At 42.8% G+C, this 24,634-nt stretch overlaps 1 protein-coding gene across 1 annotated transcript in view; it reads left to right on the top strand.

Annotated features, from left to right (window-relative positions):
- Positions 1 to 1,083: 1,083 nt before the first annotated feature.
- TAFA1 (TAFA chemokine like family member 1) overlaps positions 1,084 to 24,634 on the top strand; it is a 198,333-nt gene continuing 174,782 nt past the window's right edge. Inside the window, exons 1-2 of the mRNA XM_075550881.1 lie at positions 1,084 to 1,096; positions 1,970 to 2,044. Coding sequence (XP_075406996.1) covers positions 1,084 to 1,096; positions 1,970 to 2,044 — 88 coding nt within the window. The remainder of the gene's footprint in view (positions 1,097 to 1,969; positions 2,045 to 24,634) is intronic.

The raw sequence follows: 24,634 nt of genomic DNA, 5'->3' as shown, positions 1-24,634 counted from the left end.
ATTTAGGTCACGGCCTGGTAACCTGGACATTAATTAAGTGCTTTTGGTAATTTCTAGCAGGGAATTTTGAAAAACTCTGATCCATGGCTCTTGATAGACATTCCCTAGCCATAGGAACAGAGTTGATTTATGAGGTGCATTTATAACATTTCAGAAAAGACATTACAAAGTAAAAGAAGATCACCTTAGTGAGAAATTTGGAGCAAAGACTTAATTAAGGAGGTAAAGGTACTAAAGAGAAGAATGCATTTCAAGGGGAACATATTTCCAGGGGAGCATGTAAATCTTATAAAGTTCTAGACATACACATTTATAACTCTGGATATATAAGTTCCTGGGGAAACTTATGTATATATCTAAGAAGATAATAGACTATATATTCTTCAGTTTTATTTTGCTATTGTGACTTCAGAGAGAATTTAACTGAAATAATTAATACTGGCATCTGGCTTAATATGTAGTAGATGATGTCCAAAGGTTTCCACATTTGTCAACTCTCATGTTAGCTTTTAAATTTTCATGAAAGTCCTCTCATGTAGATACTATTTTCATCCTCATCTTCAGTTGAGAAAATTGAGGCGCAGAGATGTTGAGTAACGCCTCAAAGATCACGCAGCTAAGAAAGTGGTGTAGCAGGGACTTGGACAAACACATCTGCCCATGGAGTCCCTGCTCCCTAAAATTCTGATTTTGCATGGCAATCAGCTTGTCCACAAACCACATAATGCCCTTAGCTGCAATGATAAGGCCAACGTCTCTTATTGTGTAGGGAAAGAATATTACTTGTGGTTGACTTGGTATAGATGTTCTCATAGGCTAAGCAGACACCACAGTGCTGCACGTAGCATGTCTTGTGAATTGCCCGGGAAAGTGTGTATGCTTGGGTGCAGTTTGAAGACGGGGAAACGGAAGCTCTTTCTTGAGATACTTAGTGATTTCCCTATCTTCCTACAGATAGCCAATGGTAGACTATAGGTCTGTCTGACTACAATCCCTTTCTCTGACCTTGCTGCGTTCATTTCTTATGGGACCAGTATTGATAGTAACTGGAGTTGAGGCTCAAGGGCCTTTCTCGCAAGGGCCATGGCTACCAAAAGTAAGCTGCAATGTCTACATTTAAAGAGACCACGGAACTTCCAAATCGCAGAGGAAAGCTAAAACATAAAAACGTATGGGATATCCCCACCCCAGCTAGTCCTGGGGCTTTGGGACTTGGCTCAAGGGGAGTCCCTCTGGGACATGGGGGTACAGTGAATGGCATGACTCTTTGCTGGGCATGCCTACACAGTAAGGTATGCTGGGCCCCCCCTAGGGTTTCCTGTGTGGGCTCCAAAAAATTTCTTCCCTTTTGCTTAAAAAAAAAGTATGGGAATGGGGAACAGAAAGGGAGAGAGACACTGACCCCGAAAAGCAAAGCTCTGTGTGGCTGTGCATGTGCAGGCCACGTCAAAGAAAGATGGGTCAGCATCCTCGAAGGAGTCCTGATGGGGCACTGTGCTGCTCATTTCCAGGTTGGTGTTGGAACCTATCCAGCATTCCTTGGGAGAAAGGCTTGGAAGTCTGCTTCCATAAGCTTTTACAGTCTAAGGAGCTGTTATCTTCTGTCTTAGAGTGTGAGTGTCAGTCAGCATTGACTCGATGACCCCAGGCTTTACTTGTTGAGAGAGGACCCTGGTGATCCTCTCCTGGAGCTGAGCTTGCCAGGGGATTGTGGGCGTGGTGAGTATTAAATGATATGGATTAAAATCTGAGAACCAGAAAGGGCAGATGGCACTGTGATTCAACCTACGGTCTGCCCTCACATCCCTACACCAAGTCCCAGGTTGCAAGCTATTACAAAGACAGCGCGGGCATTTCGTAAGGAGAAATGTTTTGGATACAGGCAGCGTCTTCCTGGGGTGGAAATGTCAGGAAGCAGGATGCAGTGCCATATAGTTGGTGTGAATGCATTTCCTCTCTTCTCTTGCAGAAAGGCAGCATATGGCGGAGTTCTGGAATACAGGACTGAAGGCCAGACAGTTGAAGCCCAGCTCGGTGACTTTGGGCAAGTTATTTAACTTCTTTAAACCTAACTTTCCTCCTCTGTAACTTGAGAATAATAAGAGTATGTTTCTAGGTTTGTGGGGTTGAATGAAGTGATGACGTGTTTAACAGTGCCAAAGGAAGAAAAATTATACCGATTGCTTCTATTAGAGGCCCAATTTAGGATGAAAAACCAGGAGGCATGCTGCTGTTTTCTGTCACCAAATTGGTTCCCACTCAAGCCACCCCAGAGGGTTTCCTGGCCTGAAATCTATGGGAACAGCTCGTCTGTCCTTGCTCCTATGGGTTCAAATCGCAGACCTTTCAGGTAGCAGCCAAGTGCCTGACTATCCCACCACCAGGGCTCACTAGCAGAACAAATGCTGTCTAAAGCCCAATGTCTCACAACGTGCTTCTCTCCCGACTTCTTGGTCCGTTCTACCTGGGCACGGTCCAGGACCCACGCAAAGCCTCTAGAACTACTCGTCACCAATTCCATTTGCACCTTGCTTTCCTCATCTCTTCCCCAGAGAGAGCAATAGTATCTGCCTCACAAAGTGGCCCAAAAGATGTAATGAGCTATCTTGTGAAAGCATTTCAGACAGTGTAAGCCCATAAACTGTCATGTGTGTTTTAAGTCTCATCTGAAGCTTTAAGTGGGCTGTTTCTGGCACAGAACTCTCTTGGGGTCTAAACTATCCTTTTCACCCATTGAAAATATGACTTCTTATAAATTATCGGGATTGTTCGTAAATGAAAGACGCTTTGGTGGTGTGACAGGTGGCTCGGTGGACTGCTGACAGAAAGGTTGGTAGCTCAAACCAATGAGCTTCTCTGTAGGTGAAAGATGAGGTTTTCTGCTTCTACAAAGACTGCGAGCCTTGGACACCCAGGGTGTCGGTTCTGCTCTGTCCTAGAGGGTCCCTGTGAGGTGGAATTGGTTCAGTGGCAGTGAGGTATTTTTATAATTGTTATTCTGAAATCATCTCAATCCATTTAGAGGCCACTTGGTACCTGGTTTAACTTGGTCCTGTTGGTAACAGGGGTGATTATGAATAAGTCAAAGGAAAGAAAAGTTAAATCAAATAAACGTTCTGCCCTTTGTTGTGCTTATCATTTTCAGCGTCCATTGACAGTCGTAGGCCGCCAGGCTTCTCTGCCGGGAGGCAAACAGCCACAGGCCTTAGCTACAGCTACTCAAGTCATCTGGGAATGAGGGACAGGAATGGGAGACCTGCATTCCTCAAGTTGACGGTCCTAGAATATGAGGAGACACATTCGCGATTCAGTGGTCCACCATCTTGACAATACATTAGAATCATCTGGGAAGGTGCTTAAACATTGTGAGGTCCCACCAGACCTCACACACGACCGCAGGCATTGTGAATTAGGATCCATGCCAGAGTTAGCTAGCTCGCTCGTGGTTTGGTTCGTTTTGATGCTCCGAGTGTGATTCCACTGCGCAGTCATCCTCATGAAAAGCCCTTACAGATCAGCAGTGGAGTCTGGGATAGAAGCAGAAAAGGAAAGGATGACTTGCGTGGAAGGGTTGGCTCCATTGTCTATAAAACTGATGCCCAGCATTAATGGCTCGCTTAGCTGCTGCCTGTATCTAATGGTGATGCAAATTAGCTCAGATGTAGACAGTTTATTTATATACACATGTTCCCACACATTTATTAGTATCCCAGGCGATGTTGTAAAAGGGAATTAAAATGAAATATAAGCCATCCTACATGTAAATACACATGCAATCCTGCCAGTTAATTGCTGGAAATTCTCAGTTGTCCACATCCCATGTGAAAAGATGATTTTTCCCTCAAAGTACCAACCTGCAGAGCATTTGAAAATGTGTGCAGCTTCATCATTGCCTTTGATAATATCCCAATCACACTAATTAATGAATATTAAGTTAATACAGATGTTCTCTGGTCACCAAGCATTCGGTCTTGGGTTGTATAAATAATGGAGGTGCTGGGCATTCTAGCTTTTACCAAGGCCTAATAAAGAGAAGAGGTGTTTCTCAATCTCCAAAGAGAGGTAATATTTGAAGTCATAAGTGCCAATGACCTCATAATTAGACAATAAAGCTATTTCTGCAAGGGCTTCAAGTCCTTCCACCTGTATGGTCCAAAGAAATAGATCTATGTGATTATATTTATAGGTTTAGTATTAAGGTAGCAGATAAACATTGGGCCTCCACTCAAGTACTCCCTCAATCCAAGAACACTTTGTTCTATTAAACTGCCATTCCATGATGCTCACCTTCCCGACACGATCACTGAAGACAAAGTGGGTATATAAGCAAATGTAGTAAAGAAAGCTGATGGTGCCTGGATATCAAATGTTATAGCATCTGGGGTCTTAAAGGTTTGAAGATAAACAAGTGGCCATCTAGCTGAGAAGCAACAATGCCCACATGGAAGAAGCACACCAGCCTGTGTGATCACAAGGTGTCAAATGAAACAGGTATCACGCATCAAAGAACAAAAAAATCATATCATTGTGAATGAGGGGGAGTGTGAAGTAGGAACCCAAAGTCCATCTGTAGGCAACTGGACATCCCCTTATGGAAGGGTCACCGGGAGGAGACAAGCCACTCAGGGTACAGTGTAGCAATGATGACACACACAACTTTCCTCTAGTTCTTTAATGCTTCCTTTGACACTCTCCCCCACCCCACTATCATGATCCCAATTCTACCTTACAAATCTGGCTAGACCAGAGCATGTACACTGGTACAGATGGGAACTGGAAACACAGGGAATCCAGGACACATGAACCCCTTAGGACCAGTGGTGAGAGTGGTGATACCGGAGGGTGGAGGGAAGGTGAGGGTAGAAACTGGAAGCGATTAAAAGGATCTACATATGCGCCCCTCCCTGGGGGATGGACAACAGAAAAGTGGGTGAAGGGAGACATCAGACAGTGTAAGACATGACAAAATAATAATTTACAAATAATCAAGGGTTCATGAAGGGGGGCGGGGAGGGGGGGAATGAGTAGCTGACACCAAGGGCTCAAGTAGAAAGCAAATATTTTGAGAATGATGATGGCAACAAATGTACAAATGTGCTTGACACAATTGATGTATATATGGATTTTATGGATTGTGACAAGAGTTGTATGAACCCCCAATAAAATGATTTTAAAAACATAAATGGCAAAAAATAAAAGATGATATAAGTTAAAGAAAGAAACCCAAAATAGAAAAATAAGAACCCATTTCAGAAGCACAGCTTGAATGCCAGGCTTTAATTTTATACAAATAAAATTCAGACAAGTAAGCAAACAAAAGCAAAAGGCCTTCTAGAACGCTTCCACTATACCCTCCTCCAATTCATCGGCATTATTTTTAGATTCTCTTATTGGCACCTGTTGAAATGGGAAGGGAGCATGTTCAAGAACAACATATTCCATATTTCTTTCTAATAAGTTACCACCCGCCACCCAGCCAAAAGGAAATCTGAGGGAATACAAAATCTGTGGAGTTAGTATTTAAAAGCAAGATATTAGCATATATAAATATATTCTTGATTTATCACTTATGCCTATTTCTTTATCCTGCTATTTCCTGTGAATAACTTCCTCTTCTCTTCAGAATAAGTATTGATAAGGCAGAGGTTATGAATTCACTTAAGAAAAGCATCTGATAATAATCTGATTTATTATGTAAGATGATATAGAATTTAAGTTTATGTATATGCATATATATACACATGCATTCATATATATACACACACAGACACACATGAGGGAGTTTCAGAAAGTTCAGAGATGTGGGAAAAAATGGAATTAAAACATGGGATTTTCCACAAACATTTTGAAGGCTGCTAACCACAAGGTCAGTAGTTCAAAACAACTAACTGCTCCTTGGAAGAAAGATGAGGCAACCTGTTCTCATGAAATGTTACAGTCTCAGAAACTCGCAGCTCTCCCTTGTTCTATAGGGCTGCTATGAGTCAGAATCAGCTTGAAAGCAGTGAGTTTGACTTTGAGATGCATAACTTTTATTAAAGCATATGAACTTCAAGTTTTATGAGAATATATAGCCTATCTTCTATTGTGGCAGAGAAGTCACTTCTTTTACGTGGGCTTTGTAACTCCAATTTCAAGAAAAAGATGGCCTGGGATATCAGTCTTGCACACTCTACCCCCACCCCCAACAAATAGAGAACGAAAGAGTCTAATTTGCACAGCTTTGTGAAGGAATAGTTCATAACGATCAACAGTTCTTGTATAATTAAGAGGCGGTTTTGAAAAATTCTAGCATCTGTCTCTCTTATAATGAATGACTAGGAATGAAAGGTTATGGAACAGTTCCTATTTCATGTCAATACATACTTGCTGAAGTTCAACATATTTGTAAAGTATTAAAGCAAGCTTTTATTCCTTGCAAATGAGTCCTGTCTGTAAGAAAGAATTTCATGTATATTTGAATAAATCATTATGATTGATGATAAAATATTTATGGTACAAATTTTTTTAATTGCTGTGATCAGTCACTGGGGACCATTGGCTATTAACCAATATAGTCACAGTTTAAGGCCAATTTGTCCTGCCTGGTTTCTCAGTGATCGTTCATCCCTCAGCTGATTCTATTATTGACAGCTCTTATTCCATTTAAATCCTCAATTTTGGGGGGATTTGCCAACAGTCCCTCTCACATTGGTTTCCATCAGATCTCAATTAACACTGCCTTTTTCATTGCTCCTCTGAATGCACTTGTTGGTAAACAAGAGCTGTCACTTCTGGAATTGCATGCAGGTTTTTGCACATCATCATTACAAACAAATCCAAGTTCCTGCTCAGAATATTTGCAAGCATGACCCCTTCCAAAGGCGAGGGGAGTCCTTCCTTCAGATAAGAGCAAAGAACCGAGGAGTACCCATGCACCTCTGAGACACTCAAAGATCTCACGGGTGAATAAGTATTTGTTTTAAACAATGGAACACATTTTCAAACGTTGATTGTGGCCTGAGTTTAACCAAATTAAGAGAAGTATCTGAACTTTTGTGGCAAAACAGCAAAGTGAAGAGTGGATCGCTTACAGAAATTAATGGAGCAACTTTGATGGCAGAGTTATTTTTGTCAGTGTGTAGAAAAGTGATGTCCAAAACCTTGCAAGAACTACAACTTACTTGTTTTCATGAGACCATATTTAAGGCCCCAAAATATACTCTTAGGATAATTTGTGGAATAATTGTTCTCTCTTTTAAACATCTTTTCATTTGTTTTCTTTTCAATGTTTTTTTAATTGTATCTGTGCCCATGTGCACACATGCATGTGTTTGTTTGTTTTTGTGAAATACGTAACCACTGAATATGTCTTCAGAGTGCCCAGGAGCAGCCTGAGAATGCTTATGATTTTTTAAAATCACTGTATTGGGGCTCATACAACTCTTATCACAATCCATACATACATCAATTGTGTCGAGCACATTTGTACATTCATTGCCCTCGTCATTCTCAAAATATTCGCTCTCCACTTAAGCCCTTAGTATCATCTCCTCTCCCTTTTCCCCCTCCCTCCCTGATCCCCCCTTCCTCATGAATCCTTGATAATTTGTAAATTATTATTATTTTGTCATGTCTTACACTGTCTGATGTCTTCCTTCACCCACTTTTCTGTTGCCCATCCCCCAGGGAGGAGGGTTGTATGTAAATCCTTATAATTGATTCCCCCTTTCTACCCCACCTTCGCTTTATTGCAAGCCCTCAATTTTCCTTACACCGTGCTAGGACTCCCACCAGTCAATTCTCATTTATAGCCAATGAAAGAACAAAACACATCCTATCCCAGTCCTGGGAAGGGGTACAAAAGCAAATCTACCTGCTTAAATGACTGTCCTGTGTTGTATAATCTTTTGATTCAGAGTAGCTGCTTTTGAGAATAATCTTCCATAACATTGCATTTCCTCATTTCCCCTGTAACTACTTTTGATTAGTTGGTTACTGGTTTGGTTCTAACGGTACCACCAAATTTAGTCATCTAGATATCATCAGTAGAGGGTAGATACCAGTCAGCCAAGTAAGTCAAGAACCCTTTATTTTTCCTATTGATTCTGTTTTGAACAGTTTTAGTGGCATATAATTCACAGATCATAGAGTTCAATAGTTCAACCACATCAAGATGTGCTGTACAATTATCATCAAAAGAAAGTTCAGAGTCTCTTCTTCACTCTTATACTCATCACTATTAGCTCCCCTTCCTACACCCCTGCCATCCCCTGAGGAACCGTTCATCCAATCACCTTCTCTGCAGATTTACCAATCCTGGATTTCAAATGCAGGAAAACAGTTTCTAAAAAACAAAACAACAATAATAACAAAGTAAAACACAAAAACTTCAATAGAAAAGAAAGCAGAAAAGAGTGAAAAGTAGGGCAACTTTAAAATGGGTCAGAAAGGAGATGAAATGATAAGGTGTTAAATGTCAACCTTACTGCACCTACAATAATCCACTTTCCAATGGTATGATTTCATCTTCTCTAACCTTTGATGCAATACAAATGAGCCCGCTGCGGTTGTTAGAACCCGAGCCTCTGTTTCCTCGCTGGTGAACTGCAGATGATTACATTTATTCTCAGGAACAATGTACAGCTAAAAGGTCAGAATGACCTAATCCAGATGTCGCACCCTCAAGCGGATACCATCTATTGATGAGTTGATTGTGACTCATTCTGACAGCAGAAGACAGAGTACAACTTCTCCGTGGGGTCTGGAGACTCTAATCTTTATGGGGACAGACAGTCTCATCTTCCTTCCATAGAGTGACTGGTGAGTTTACGCCACCAACTTTCTGGTTCACGACCCAATGCTCACCCACTGAAACACCAGAGTCCCTCTGAGTGCATATGAGATTCAGGATATTAAAAAATAAATTCAAAAGCTAAAGTTGTCAAAGTGGAGACAGCAGAGAGTGGCAGGGGCTGAGGTCAAGTGAAGAACATGAGCTATTTTGGATTGGAGTGGGGCCGACTACTCACCAGCAGCTAAGGACTCCCAGGAAGGCATGCCGTTCCAGTGCTGCAAATCCTTCTGAATTTATCTTGCCTCCAGAGAAACTGGAAATCTGGATGTTTCTGTGTGTTTAGCCTGTGACTAATGGAAATGCTGGAGAACCATGTAGTGGGGCTAGCCCGCCAGACAGCTTCCGAGCTTGTGGTTTAAGACACATAAGAATGGTCAGGGAACTGATTCCACTTCATGGTGACCGAAAAACTGCTGCACGGAATTGTCCATGGCTCCTCTTTGCAAGTAGATCACTAGGCCTTTCTTCTGAGGCACTTAGAGTTGGACTGATCCATATCAGGTGTATAAGGCTGGGGAACTAGATAAACAAATCCAGTGGCATTCCTGTGTGTATAGGAAAGAGCTTTATGTCATTGAGTGATTCTCTATCAATTAAGTATCCCAGCCCAATCCAGATCAAGTCTATAAGTCAAAGACCAGTCCACAAGTCCCTTAGTCCCTCTTCAGACTCATACAGCCACGTGCAATGTTGCAGGATGCTAAAAGATTATGGACGGGTGGGTGCCAGGTTGTGTAGGTCCAAAGGCTGTGGCCGCATTCCAGGGCTGGAGCAAGTCTTCAAGTGGCTCACCAGCAGAAAGGTGAAGCAGAGAGAGAGATGGAGGCCAGCCTCCAGGGAGTCCTTTATCTCAGTTGCCCTCTACTCAAGCTGCGGCCTGACTGACAGGCTAGACTCTGTCCACATGTTCCTACGGGAGCCGTGTCTGCACAGAAAACCTAACTATCACACAAGGCATGTCGTAAAAGTGCCTCCTTATTTCTCCCACTTTCACCAAATATGGAATAAAAATTCATCAAATTTAAGTCATTTAAGAGGCCCACACAGGTTTAGGACAGGTTAATATACGTGATCAAAGAAGCAGGAAGTGGGTGAGTATTCATCCATTTCTGAAATACCAGCAAGGTCACCAACGGTCTGGCCAAGCACCAGGCATCCCTGCAGAGAATAACCTCGTGCAATTCAGGGCACCTCTAGACGCTGGTGGTGGCATGATGGTACCTAGACAATTGAAAACGTGCAAGCCAGTAAGAGCAAGATTGCCGTGGACTCTGATCTAGACAAACAGAGAATAGTCTGCCATGCCCAACCTCAGAGTAATGAGCTCTGATGAAGAGATCCGGGTGGGTTTAGAGCAGGACTGCCAACAACGTGTGGTGTTCCTCAGGGTGTGTGTACTCAAAGGGCCACCTTTACTCGTGGATAATCTCATGACAAATTGCCCAGTATGAAACTGGCAGCTGCTACAAAATTGGAGGGGAAGGAGATTTCAGGGCATAATACAGTGTAGACTTGTTGGGCAGAGGCAAACTGAATTGGAAAAGCACAGTTCAGGGAAGCCACCGGAAAGCCCTGCCTACAACATAGGGTGGATTCATACAATGGAATGGCACAACCGATCAAATGCAAACAAACAGATGCCGCACGGATGAAATCAAGGATTGGAGTGGGGTGGAAAAAAAAGTGGAAGACACAGAAGAACAGCCTCAGCAGGAGCTACACCCAGGGACACTCGAGGGAGAAGACAAGCGTATTTGAAAGGTGGTCTAGGTTTATAAAGGAAGCGCGTGTGCAAAGCCCCGGACTTTCCTCAGGCAAATCCCCCACTGGTGTTGGAAATGGATTTGTTTGACTTCAGTCTCAGTGGGGAAATATCGGTCCATCGATGTGTAAAGTTTACAGTTGGTATATCCTTTCCATTTTAAGTGGCACATAACCCTGCCCAGGTATGGAGTACCAACCTATTGCTGTTGGGTTTATTCTGACTCACAGTGACCCTAGGGCACAGAGAGGCCTGCTCAGAAAAGTTCTAAGGCTGTGTGTTTTTACGGAAGGAGACGGCCACATCTTGCTCCTCCAGAGTGGCTGGTGGTTTTCAAATTGCTGACTTTTTAATTAGCAGCTGATGGCTTAACTCCTGTGTCACCTGGGCCCCTTCAGCGTTGTCACCATTCCCACCTACCCACTGCAATCCAGCATAGTTAATTCTGACGCATTGTGATCCTACAGGCCCAGGACACAGTCAAACTGCTGCATATGGTTCCGGAGACTGTAAATCGTTATGGTTGTCATTGAGAAGAAATAATTTATACCACCTATCCCTGCTATTGAGTCATTCCCAGGTCTCAGTGACCCCAAAGGGCAGAGTAGAACTGCCCCTGTGTATTGCTGAGTTGGTAAGTCTCACAGGAGTAAAAAGCCTCAGCTTTTCCCCATGGGAAAAATGGTTTCCAACTGCTGACCATGCAGTCAGCGGCTCACCTTGTAACCCACTACGCCACCAGTGCTCCAGCCAGACATCCACGGCCCACCTATCACAAGCACCATGATGGAATGGGAGGCTTTTTTATCTAATGATTTATTCCTGGCCCCCTTACCCAGTACTTGGCACACACTATGCAGAGGAAATATTTGAAGAATGAATGAATCAGTAAATGAATGAAGCCCAATCATAAGCCTAATAATGGTAGCTACTGAGTAATGAAGGCCTAACAACATGCCGACTCCTATGATGCCTAGTCTACTTCTATAAAGGAAGATGGATGATGTTCACTTTATAGCTAAGGAAATGGAGACTCAATGTGTGAGTGACTGAACTAAAGGCATGTGATTAGCAATTGCAAAAATGAGAATTGCACGCCAGTCTAATAAATGAAAAAACCACCGTTCTTTCTCTCTACCTTTCAATTCAGCTTCGACCGAACAAGCTCAGGGAGACTCGCCGAGGCTACTCAAAGCCTTGGCCCTTTTTATCATGCCACAGTCCCACATCTGCTTTGCATTCCTCACAGAAGCCCAGACAAAGGCTACCTTTCAAGCATGTTTTACGCAGCACCCACCAGCACACCTCTGGCTGTGTAATAAATGTTGATGTCAAACCTACCAGAATAGACAGAAGTCATCTCATTTTACATCAAGACACAAGTCGCCATCTGGAAGACCACATCTGCCAATCTTAATTTGAGGCCAGATTTTCAAATCAGACTCCGATGAGAGGGAAATGCTTATCAGCATTCAGACTGAAAACCCAGGTCACTCTGCCCAGCAAACATTCGTTTCGTTAGGGCGTCTCTCATGAATAAAAACAAATGGATTCTGCAAACAGGTAAAGCCCACCGCTGCATCTGTTCAGATGCGTGTTGGACAGGAGGAGAAAACCACTGAGCAAAACTGAAACACAAGAAGGAAATGGATTATGTCTCATGGAACCTCCGGGAAAGAAGGCGGCTCAAGAAGAGGCCAAAGATAAAGTCGCTCATCTGTCCTGCAGATTAGCTTTCTCAAGCCCACCCACATCACTGTGATTAAGCCTACTCTTTCCAGAGGCCAGCCAGATGGAAGCAGAAATTTCAAATTCCCGTTGGTTAGAGAAGGCTCATATTTTAAGAACATGGTGCTTGTATTGGATATGGATAAAGCAGTCTCTGCAATTGAGGAAGTTCAAGTGTGAAGGGGACTTGGTCCCAAACAACTTAAACTAGTCTCAGTTGTCCTCTGTATTGCCCTCTGTGTCCAGAGTTGATTCCAGATAATGGCGGTCCTGCACATATCGGATACAGGTGTACTCTGAGAATTTTCAATGGCTGATTTGTCAGAAATAAAATCACCAGCTTTTCTTCTGAGTCACCGCTGGGTACACACTTCCATGCACTTGTTTAGCAGTTAAAACCATCAGCTTTATACACCCTTCAGGAACTCCATCGTTACCCACATCAATACAGATAAAAAACCAAAAATTTCAAACCCATTGCCCATGAGTCTGTTTCAAGTCATAACAACTGGATGTGGACAAAGCAGAACTGAGTTCCACAAGATTTTCTTGGCTGATGCAGGTCACTAAGACTTTCTTCCGCAGTGCTGCTAAAGAGGCAGAGGGATTGAACTACCGATCTGCTGGTTAGTTGTCGAGCGCATACTGTTTGGCCCATTCAAAAGAAAAATGTATCCACTGTGTACAATCCCATGCAAAGCTGGAATTTGGAGGGAGAACTTACTGACTGTCCATACTTTAACAGATTAATGTGCACCGCAAAAATTTGACTCTTTGTGCACTCTGGAATTCAGTATGCCTTGATGGAATGACTATTGCAAACCCCACTTTTCCATATTAGAGAGCCCCACCTGTGTGTTTCTAAAGTTCTTCCAATATGCCAGCACCACATTAAGCATGCACCTTCTGTACTGTATTGATGAAAGACACTTATTTCCACATATCCTAGTTATTAAGCTATCTGTGCTTTCTTGTGAGATAAATGCTCCCATCTCTGCTAGGAGCTCCTGCTCAGCATCTTCACATTATCTTGTTGATCTCAGACACTCCATCTCTAGATATTCTTTATGGGTCACATTACTTTCCACACCTCTTATCTCTCTGCCTGCAAAACCATTCTCCAGTGTAAAAGTAACAGACACGCATCATCTCCAACCACCTTTATCCTAAGGTGATGGCATCATGGACTTCCCATAGGCTAATCACATTTCAGAATAATTGCATTTGGGATACATTTATCCGGTGCTGATCTTATCAGAACAGAATCTTTTAAGAAGAAGATCCTCTTTTGACATGACCCTCCCAGGTCCCACCCCCACCCCCTTGCCTTGTTCTCATCGGATCTCTAAACCTTTAGGCATAAAGAATCTTCTTGTGTCCCCTTTTCACTCAGCTTGCTGATCAGCCCTTGTCAACAAAGATGGGAGCTTGCTTTTGTTCTTAACAGGACTGGTTTGTACTGTGTATCCTATGCTGGACCGTGAGATTATTATATTATAGTGTCTGTCAGGACTTTCTATCACCTTGCAACTAATTTTTAAACCTATTTTGCTAAAATATCATGACTTGAAATCATCAGTTTTGGCACATTTGGATGCATTCAACAAGTATGTATTATGAGCTTATATAATTCATTGAGCTAAAAAGAATGAAAATAAATCAGATGTCCCTGATTTTATAAAAATCACAAACTATATGTCCTGTGTCTAAAGCAATCAACTCCCCACACATCCAGGTAAAGGCAATATCAGATTAACGTATAGACCATTTCCAAGGACCACGATGAATCATTTCTTAGTGTTTAACTAAAATTGCCAAACCATTATGAAGGCTGTTTTATCATTCTCCATATTTTCAACTAACAATTACTAATGTATTTTTGAGTGTGCTGTTGGTATTAGATTCTGAGCAAAACACGTTCTATACGTGTAGAGGATATGAAGGTGTAGTTGAATTTGAGACTGTTGTGATCTGCAAGAGAATCTCTGTTAACACAGACAGGTATCTTACTGCTAGCCAAAGGCTGCTGGTCTAACCCCACCATGAGACATCTGGAGATATAGGCTTAGTGACCGGCTTCTGGATGGCCCCAGCCTTAAAAAACCCAAGGAGCTGTCTTACTCTGCACGTGTGGGATGATCAGGAATCTGAATGAACTTGACAGCACCTGACAACACCACTGAGGTTAAAGTACTTGCCTGCTCACCCAAAAGTCATTGATTGACATCCACTGGCTTGGCTTGAGGAGAAAGATGCTGTGATCTCCTCCTATAAATATTTCAGTCCTAGAAGCAAACCCTTTCATGCAGTTCTAGTCTGTCCTATAGGGTTGCTATGAGTTGGGATCAACTTGATGGCAGAGGGTTGGGTTTGGATTGTATAAGCTAGGCAATGATTCATGGATCGGATCTAGCTTCTCTTTGTAAATAAAATTATCTTGGCAAATCCCCTGATGATTTGTTTACCTTTTATACATGGCTATTTTTGAGCTACCACAGCCCCGTGAGTAGGCCTCCAAATAGCCCACATGGCTCAGACGGCCTGAACCGTTGGCTTTAGCCCAACAGAGAAACCGCAGCTCACCTTTATACACAAGGCTGTTGAGTTTAGTCTAGTGTATGCTCCACTGCTAACCTCAAGGCCATTGCTTGGAACCACCTTGGCAGCCAGAGTTGTTTGGGTTTGTACAAAATCGACATCCTAAAGCAGAAAGGGTATTTTCTACCCGTAGCCCTTCTACACAGGCACTATTGCTCTCCGCTTTCATGTGAAGAGGCAAACACTCAAGAGTTATTCTGTAAAATGCTCAAAATCTCGCCTAACTCACTGCCATCGAGTTGATGCTGCCTCATGGTGGCCTCTAGGACAGGGTAGAACTGTTCCAGTGAGTCACCTTGACTGTCACTCTTTAGAGGGGTGGGAACCTCTGTCTTTTTCCTAATGAGCTGCTGGTGGTTTCAAACCACAGACCTTGTAATTAGCAGCCCAATGCACAACCACTGCTCCACCAGGGCTCACAACCAAAATAAATGGCAAAGCTGGAAATGAGCAGTGCTGGACCGACTCTGGAAATCCACCTCTGAGTCATAGTTTCCACATGAGATCAGGTAGTTCTTGGTGTGTGTGTCTGGTAGCTGTGGTAGTGACCAGTGAATTGTTTTACATCCTTTCTCATCTCATTTGTAAAAGTTGACTTTCTTCGTAGCATTACATTGCAGTTCACCCGTACAGAGATTGAGGAGGGGTGCTATAAATATGAGCTAGCCTGGTGAGTTTAGCTGAGACTGGCTAGGCTGTAGAGGTATTTCCTACCACCATTAGATTAGCATTGGATTGCTGCCCACAAAGAGGATGCTTCAAACCCATCAAACACTCAACGTGAGAAAGTTGAAAGTTGAGGCTCTCTGCTCCTATAAATAATTTACAGCCTCAGAAACCCAGAATAAACTCAATGGCAGTAGGTTTGGGGGTGGGGGGGTGGTTATCTACCCCCCCTTGAAGATCCTGTCAGATATGCATTGAACTGCTTACCCCAAGGTCAGTGCTTCAAACTTACCAAATGTTCTAAGGGAGAACGATGAGGCTATCTGTTCCTATAAGTATCTGGAGCCTCAGAAACTGGGTGGCAGTTTCATAATCTCTTGTCAACTTGCGAAGGGGGTGGAGTCTAGCCTGTTAATCGGGTCGCAGCTTGATAATCTCATTTGGAGGCGCTAGGGAGACACATAGCTCTCTGAAATTGGGATAACACTCACTCCCTGAGAGACATTGCAGCTGCTAAGACACTTGGAGGTACAATAGAACATGGATCTAGAGGAACCATGTGGAAACCTACACCAGCACTGAGATGCTTACACTGCCACTGGATCCATAAGACTCTCCACAAACTGCCTTTGATCTCCCTGCTTTCAGCATCATTGCTTATGTTTCGTGAGTCTGAAGAGAAATTTATAGATTGGTATCAGACATATGGGCTAATATTGGACTTATGGACTTGATCTGGACTGGGCTGGGATGTTTTCTCAATATTCAATTGCTCTTGTATATAAGGCTCTTTCTTTATGAGTGTCTCCCTGGATTTGTTTCTCTAGTCAACCTTGATTAACACACCCTGTATAGGCTTGCTATGAGTCAGAATGGACTTGATGACAAGGGACTTATCCTTCCCCAGTTTGAAACCACCAGCTTCTCTGCTAGAGGAAGGCAGGGCTGTCTACTCCCATAAACAGTTACAGTCTCAGAAACTCACAGGGGGAGGCCCACCTTGTCCCATAGAGTCACTATGAGTTGGCATTGACTTCATGGCAGTGAGTGTGGTTTGGGTGCGGTAAGGAGCACAGGTGGTGGTAGAATTGTGGGTTAAGCATTGGACTGCTAACTACAAAGTCAGTGGTTCAAATCCATCAGCTACTCTGGGGCAAAAGCTGTCTGCTCTTGTAAAAATTTACAGACTCTAAAGCCCGCTATAGGGTTGCTCTAAGCTTTGGTTGATTCTTCCCTTAGGGTCCCTGGTAGCGCGGTAATTAAGCACTCAACTCTTAACTGAAAGGTCAGCATTTTGACCTTCCCACAGCCACTCTGTTGGAAAAAGATATGGCAGTTTGCTTCTGTAAAGAGTTACAGCCATGGAAACCCTCTGGGCCATGCTATTCTGTTGCATAGAGTTGCTGTGAGTTAGAATAAACACAGACAATGGATTTTGGGTATCCTTCCTTTAAGTGTCGGGACATGCACAGAAAATTAAGCGGATGATGACGAGCCAGTAGGTTGTTGGATTGAACCCACCAGGGTGCCTCATAAAAAAGGCCTGATGATGTGCCTCTCAAATGTCCAACCCTGAGACCCTATGGAGCAACCCTACTCCCCACACAACTTGTCAACAACAGGTTCGGTTTTGTGCTTTCGTTCTTCTTTCATTTCCCGGAGGACACACTTCGCCTTCACAAACAGTGCTGCCTTCAGAAGGCCTGCTGTGCGGTGACCAATTAGCTTCATGGGCCAGGCGCGCTCTTTTCCACTGGCCTCTTCGATCCCTGTGCCTGGCTGGCAGGTGTGGAGACAGCTGAAGCGCAGTGTGTCTGCAGCTTTGGCTCCTGGAGCCTTATTTTGTTTGAGATGGAACTACTTCCCTTTGATTCATTTTTTAAATATAGTATATGCATGTAAATTAGGTCTTAGGAAAACTCTCCCATGGGATCAATTTGCTAGACCCTTTCATTGAGAAAGAAAGATCATTCTCTGGTAGGTAAGTTGGTTTGATGTGGAAATGCATACACTTGCCCTACATCTAGATTGCTAGTGTATTAAAAATTTCCTTTGTAAAGTCAAAAATTAAACCCATAGACTCCGTGCTTCACATTCCCTTTTTGGAGTCTGTATATAGACATGTCCTTAAGGATGAAACCTTTAAGCAAGAGAAGAGTGTGATGGAATGAATCTCAAATCCACAGCTTCAAAAAGCTGTCTTTGTTGTTGGCTGAAAGCAGGACTAAAAATTCTTGGACCTGGAAATCTGGCATTGTACTTCCAGTGATAATGAGCTTTCTTACACATCTGACATTCTCTGTGCTGGAGTCAAAATAGCAGCACACCATTCTGTTTGCAGGAGGAAACTATTTCAAGACAAAAAAGGAAAATATTGTTGGACTCGAAGCTATCTTTGAGTTTCTCCATTTACAGAAGAGCAAGTCCTTAAAAATCAGCTATTAAATCTAATATTTGGGGAGTATTATTTGTATTTAAAGACTGGCTAAGCACCTCACTGTTAATAGAAAGGTCAGCAGTTCTTGCTGACCTACTCCCATAGAGATTGCAGCCTTAGTTGAACAAACCTTTCTTGTACTGAGGTCAGCTTCAAGTAGAGGCCCAATGTCCATCTGCTTCCTTACTGTACGCACACACATGCACACACAAGTGTACATATTTATATAGTATATACATCTTTATATACCTATATGTATAATTTTTACTTTCTTGTTCTTTCTTCTTTTTCTTTTGTTTCCCTCCTGCCCCACAATCATGTTTACCCATCGTCCATGTCTCCGATACATGACAATTAATCAAACGCGACCAGAAATGCTACACCCTCCTTACTCTCAGCTTTAGATCCTTGTCCCTGTAGTTTCTTGCTCCCCTCTCCCCTCTTCCTCCTCTCCCATCTCTCATGCCCAATCCCTGGAACTGTCAGTCCCATTGCTGTCTCTCTGGGATTGCTTATGTTGCCTCTCTTACATAGATAGAGACCCAGGGGAAACAGAGAGAGAGATCATACAAATAGTTCCAAGTCTAACTGCTCTCCTGACCCACAGTAGATGCCTATCCATCTATTAAACAGTGAGTAGGCCCTGTTACAATCCATCTGTCCAATCCCCTTTTCTTTCAGGAATCCACAACCCAGGATCGTTTGCCGAACTGCACTTATACCCTTTTAGACCTCAGCATTCTTGTCTGAGGGGCGCACCTTCTACAAACCCCATTGCTCTGCCTGCAGTCAGGCAGGAAATGGCCTAGTACTCCACCCCTCACCCTATTACACCTTTAGACTTTATCAGTGTGGCCCCCTCAGCATATCCCCCAACCACTTCAGATGAGGTGTTAAGCACTGCCCCTGAGTCAGAAGGCTATAATCGAGCTTCCTCAGGGACTTCGTGGCTTTGCTCCCATTGCTAATCTGTTACACTCCTCTCTTGGCTTGCCCCCACGTGGATGGGTCAGACTGACCCACTCCCGGAACTGTATCTTCAGTGCTGTCCTCTGTAGCACTGTTGTCTAGGGAGGGGATGTCATGCCTTGAGCTGAGGCCAAGCCTTACATTCCTCTTTGTGAATGAGCTGCTCTGAGCAGGAACATCATCCTCAAGGCTAAGTGTGCCAGAATGAGGTATACACTCTCTCTCCCTTTCCTGTGGAGACATAAACAATACCCTCCCCTGGGGTAGATTTGTTCCCTCCTCCAATTGTCATCTTTTTTCTTCCCCCACCCATCTGTGGGCTATAAAGACATAGGAGGGGAGAGTGGAAGATGCCTTTCTGCACTCTTGTCAGAGTATCTGGTTTTCACCCAGGAGCTGTACACTATGTACATTCCCCCCTATGCCTATCTGTTATTTGAACTTAACTTCATGTTGTACTTGTCCTTTTGTGCTTGGCTAACTTGTATCAGCATAATATCCTCCAACTCTTTCCACGAAATGAGGTGCTTCATCATTTCACCACTGTTTTTTAGTGGTGCACAGTATTCCATTTTTTTAACCAATTAAAAGACAGAGGTTTTTAAAATCATTTTATTGGGGGTTCATACAATTCTTATCACAAGCCATACATACATACATACATTGTGTAAAGCACATTTGTTGCCATCATCATTCTCAAAACATTTGCTCGCTACTCGAGCCCTTGATATCAGCTCCTCATTTCACCTCCCTCATGAACCATTGATAATTTATAAATTATTATTTATTAAATTATTATTATAAATGAAGATAATCTTACATTGTCCAACATCTCCATTCACCCACTTTTCTGTTGTCCATCCCCCAGGGAGGAGGTTATATGCAGATCCTGTAATCAGTTCCCTCTTTCTATCCTACCATCCCTCTACCCTCCCGGTATGGCCACTCTCACCACTGATCCTAAAGGGATCATTTGTCCTGGGTTCCCTGTGTTTCCAGTTCCTATCTGTACCAGTATATATCTTCTGATTTAGCCAGATTTGTTAAGGTAGGATTAGGATCATGATAGTGGGGGAAGGACGCATTTAAGAACTAGATGAAAGTTGTATGTTTCATAGTTGCTACACTGCACCCTGACTGGCTCATCTCCTCCCCGCAACCCTTCTGTAAGGGGCTGTCCAGTTCCCTACAGATGAGCTTTGTGTCTCCATGTTGCACTCACCCTCATTTACAATGATATGATTTTTTGTTCTTTGATGCCTGGTACCTGGTCCCTTTTACACCTCATAATCACACAGGCTGGGTGCTTCTTCCATGTGGGCTTTGTTGGTTCTCAGCTAGATGGCCGCTTGTTTATCTTCAAGCCTTTAAGACCCCAGATGCTATATCTTTTGATAGCAGGGCACCATCAGCTTTCTTAACCACATTTGCTTATGCACACATTTTTCTTCAGTGATCATATCAGGAAGGTGGGCACCCACTGATATGCTTTTTTGTTCTATGATGCCTGATACCTGGTCCCTTCTACAGCTCATGGTCACATAGCCTGGTGTGCTTCTCCCATGTGGGCTTTGTTGCTACTCAGATAGATGGCTGCTTGTTTACCTGCAAGTCTTTAAGAACCCAGACATTATATCTCTTGATAGTCGGGCACCATCAGCTTTCTTCACCACATTTGCTTATGCACACATTTGTTTTCAGCTATCATGTCGGGAAGGAATGCATCATGGAATGTCAATTTGATCGAACACAGTGTTCTTACATTGAATAAATACTTGAGTGAAGGTCCAATGCCCATCTGCTGCCTTAATACTAAACCCATAAATATATGCACATGGGTCTATTTCCCCACCATCCTATAAATATATTTACATATGTACATACCTGTACTTAGACCTCTAAAAAAATGTCCTTTGTCTCCTAGTTCTTTCCTCTATTTCCCGTTACTTTCCTCTTGTCCCAATATCATGATCAACCTTCATTTGGGTTTCAGTAATTTCTCTCAGTTACATTGCCCTTACTGAATCCCTACCAGGCCTCTCACACCCTCCTTGCCACTAATTTTGGATCACTTGTTGCTCCTTTGTCCTTGTGTTGGTCAACACCACCTCTTCCCCCTGCTTCCCTCCCTCTCTCCCTTGTGCCCGGGGAATCATCGGTCCCATTGTTTTCTCCTCCAGACTATTTATCCAGCCCATCTTATCTAGATAGATCTGCAGAGAAAATAATATGCACCAAAAAAGGCATAGCAAGACAAAGCAACTAACAAGATCACAACGATAACAACAAAAAGAAAACGAATGACCCAGAAAAGAAACTAATTCTAAAAAAAGGCAAACAAGTGGCCATTTAGATCAGAAGCAGCAAAGCCCACAGAGAAGAAGCACACAGCCTAAGTGAATATGAGGTGTTGAAGGGATCAGGTAGCAGACATCAAAGTACAAAAACCATCATTGTTTGATCACCTTCCCCACATAAATGCTGAAGATGAATGTGTACATAAGTAAGTGTGGTGAAGAAGGCTGATGGTGCCCGGCTATTGAGAGATATAGTGTCTGGGGACTTAAAGGCTTGAAAGTAAACAAGCAGCCATCTGGCCCAGAAGCAACAAAGCCCATATGGAAGCAGCACACCAACATGTATGATCATGAAGGGCCGAGGGGACCAGGTTTCAGACAACGAAGGCGGGGGCGAGTGGGGAATCACATCACTGTGAATAAAGGGAGTGCATGATGGGGACCCAATGTCCATCTGTAGACAGCTGGACATCCCTTGCAGAGGGGTAGTGGGGAGGAGATGAGTCACTCAGGGTTCAGTGTAGCAACAATGAAACTCAAAACCTTCCTCTAGTCCTTGAATGCTTCCTCCCCCTCAATCATCATAATCCCAATTCTACCTTGCAGACCTGGTTAGACCAGAGGATGCACAGTGGTGCAGTAGGGATCTGGAAACACAGGGAACCTAGGACAGATGAACCCTTCAGGACCAGCGGTGAGAGTGACGACACCGGGAGGGACGGGGGTGTAGAAAGGGAGAACCGATCTCGGGATCTACATGTACCCTCCTCTGTGGGGGATGGGTAACAGGAAAGTGGGTGAGGGGAGACGCTGGGCAGTATAAGGTAGGATAGAGTAATAATTTATAAGTTATTAAGGATTCATGAGGGATGGGGGAGCAGGGAGGGGGGGTGGGAAAAAAAGAAAAAGAGCTGATTCCAGGAACCCAAGTGGAAGGCAAATTTTGAGAATGATGATGGCAATGAATGTATAAGGGTGCTTTACTCAATTGATGTATGTATGGATTGTGATAAGAGTTGTATGAGCCCCAATAGAAAATATGGTGAAGAACGCTGATGGTGCCTGGGTATTAAAAGATATAGCAATTGGGGTCATAAAAGTTTAAATTAAACAAGTAGCCATCTAGCAGGGAAGCAGCAAAGCCCACATGGACGAAGCATGCATACCAGCCTATGTGATCATAAGGTGTAGGCAGGAATAGGCATCAGTAATTCCAAAGGAAGCAATCAGATTGATGTAAAATAGAGTAGACAAACTGGAGACCCAAAACCCACCTGCAAGATAATTGGACAGTCCCCCACAGAAAGGTCACACAGAAGAGATGATATATCCAGGGTGCAATATAGCACTGATGAAACATATAAATATCATCTAGTTCCTTAATATTTCATCCCATTACTATTATGGTCTTCATTTTACCTCTTTAATCTTTTGAGACCTCTGTATGTTCATTTGTATAATCAAGATCATTCATTGAATGAAATCCAAGATAGATAAGCTCTGCAGAAATAGTAATGGGAGTAATGATTCCCTGAGGGTACAGGACAGGGAGGGGAGGATGGGGGAACCGATAGCAATGATGGCTGTAGACCCCACTCCAGAGGAACAAATAACAGAATTGCAGGTGAATGGATATATTCGATGGTGTAAGACATGGCAAAATAGTCGAAATAAGATTATATAGTATAATAATAAGGGTTCCTGGGGGGTAAGGTGGGGAGGAAAGGGATAAAAGGGAGCTGATATCAAAGAGTTAAAGAAGAAAGAAAAGGTTTTGAAATTGATGGTGGCAGCATTTGTATAATTATGTTTGATCTAATTGAATTAGGGGTGGTTATAATATCTGTAAGAGCTCCCAGTAAAATGATATAGCAAAAGAAAAGATTTTTTTAAGAAAAAAAAAAGATTAAGACCTAGGGAACCTTAAGGGGCATTTCTACACATAGCAGCACAGGGGAGTTGTTGAGATATATAAAATGTATGCACATGTCATAGGTATATAATTTATACTCTTAGCTTGAACGACATCATGATATTTGAGCAATGTTTGCATGGCCATTTGCCTGAATGTACTGTGGACGTTTCCTTTCTCCAGGGGAGGCAGGGCATGGTTTCCCTTTGTGTTCAACCATTAACAAATATTTACTGAGAATTATGAAGGGGTATTTAAAATGTTTGTGGAAAAAATCCATTATCTTTTCATTCTATTTGTCCACAAATATTTTGAAGCCCCCTGGTAACTTTGCACCTGGCGTAGTGATGGGTGCTGGGGAAATGAAGCATGGAGATGTATTAAGTTGATTCCCATTCCTAGATTTTCTTTCTCTTTCAGGGTGTTGTTTTTCTCTTCGCACTAAAGATAACACTTGAGAGACACAGTATTTCATTTTGGTGAAGGATTCTCATGTAGGGTCACGGCCCAGAGCCATGGCTCAGGGCAACGCCCCCCCCCCCCACCTGCTGTGTACAGGGTAGGACTGCACTCTGGAGGATTTTCAAGGCCATGACCATTCAAAGCCAATCCCCAGGCCTTTCTTCCAAGGCACCTGTGGGTATGTTCAAACAGCAGTGCAGGAGAGTTGCAATGTCTTCACATGTGGCCAACATTTATATTTGTGGCCAACATTATATTTCTGGTAATAGCTATCTTAGTGAAAAATGGTATTTCTTTGTGGTTTTGAGAGACTTGTGTTGACGATTTATTTTCTCTCATTTAAATGTCTATCCGAGTTCTGCTCATATTTTAATTTTGCAATTAAATTGAGTTGTCTGTGTTTGTTGTTCAGTTGTCGAATTCTTTTTATAGTTTGGTGGCAAGAGTATTCTATATTAAATTAAATAATATGTTCTTTCACCATTCTTATGATAGTTTTTCTAGATTACAAAATGCTCCTTAGTTTATTAAGGTGGAATAAATAAACGGCAGTAAATTTGCCATGTTGCAGATAACTTAATGACTCAGACGATCTCAACCATCTATCCTTTCTGCTGTCTTTGCCTTTGTTGTCATATGTATAACTGTCGTCGTGATGAACCCTTACTTTCAAGATCTAGTGTACATAGCGTCACGTTTGTCTTTGCACCGCCCTCCATGCCTCATGTTCCTATAATCATTTTCCTTTCGCTGGAAAACCTCTCCTTGGAGTTTTCATTCATGTAAGTCCACTAATATTAGCTTGTCATTCTTGTTTTTTCTTCCTAGAAATATATGTTGTACACCTCCACTTTGGGACAATATCTTTTCTAGATAAAGAATTCTAGCTCTGATGAAAATAGTATTCCATTATCTTCTAGTTTGTACTCTTCTGTTGTGAAGTTAACCATCTTTCTATCACTCACTT

Source organism: Tenrec ecaudatus, chromosome 5 (assembly GCF_050624435.1).
Source record: "Tenrec ecaudatus isolate mTenEca1 chromosome 5, mTenEca1.hap1, whole genome shotgun sequence".
NCBI classification, from domain to species: Eukaryota; Metazoa; Chordata; class Mammalia; order Afrosoricida; family Tenrecidae; genus Tenrec; species Tenrec ecaudatus.
This window is presented reverse-complemented; position numbering and strand designations above follow the sequence as displayed.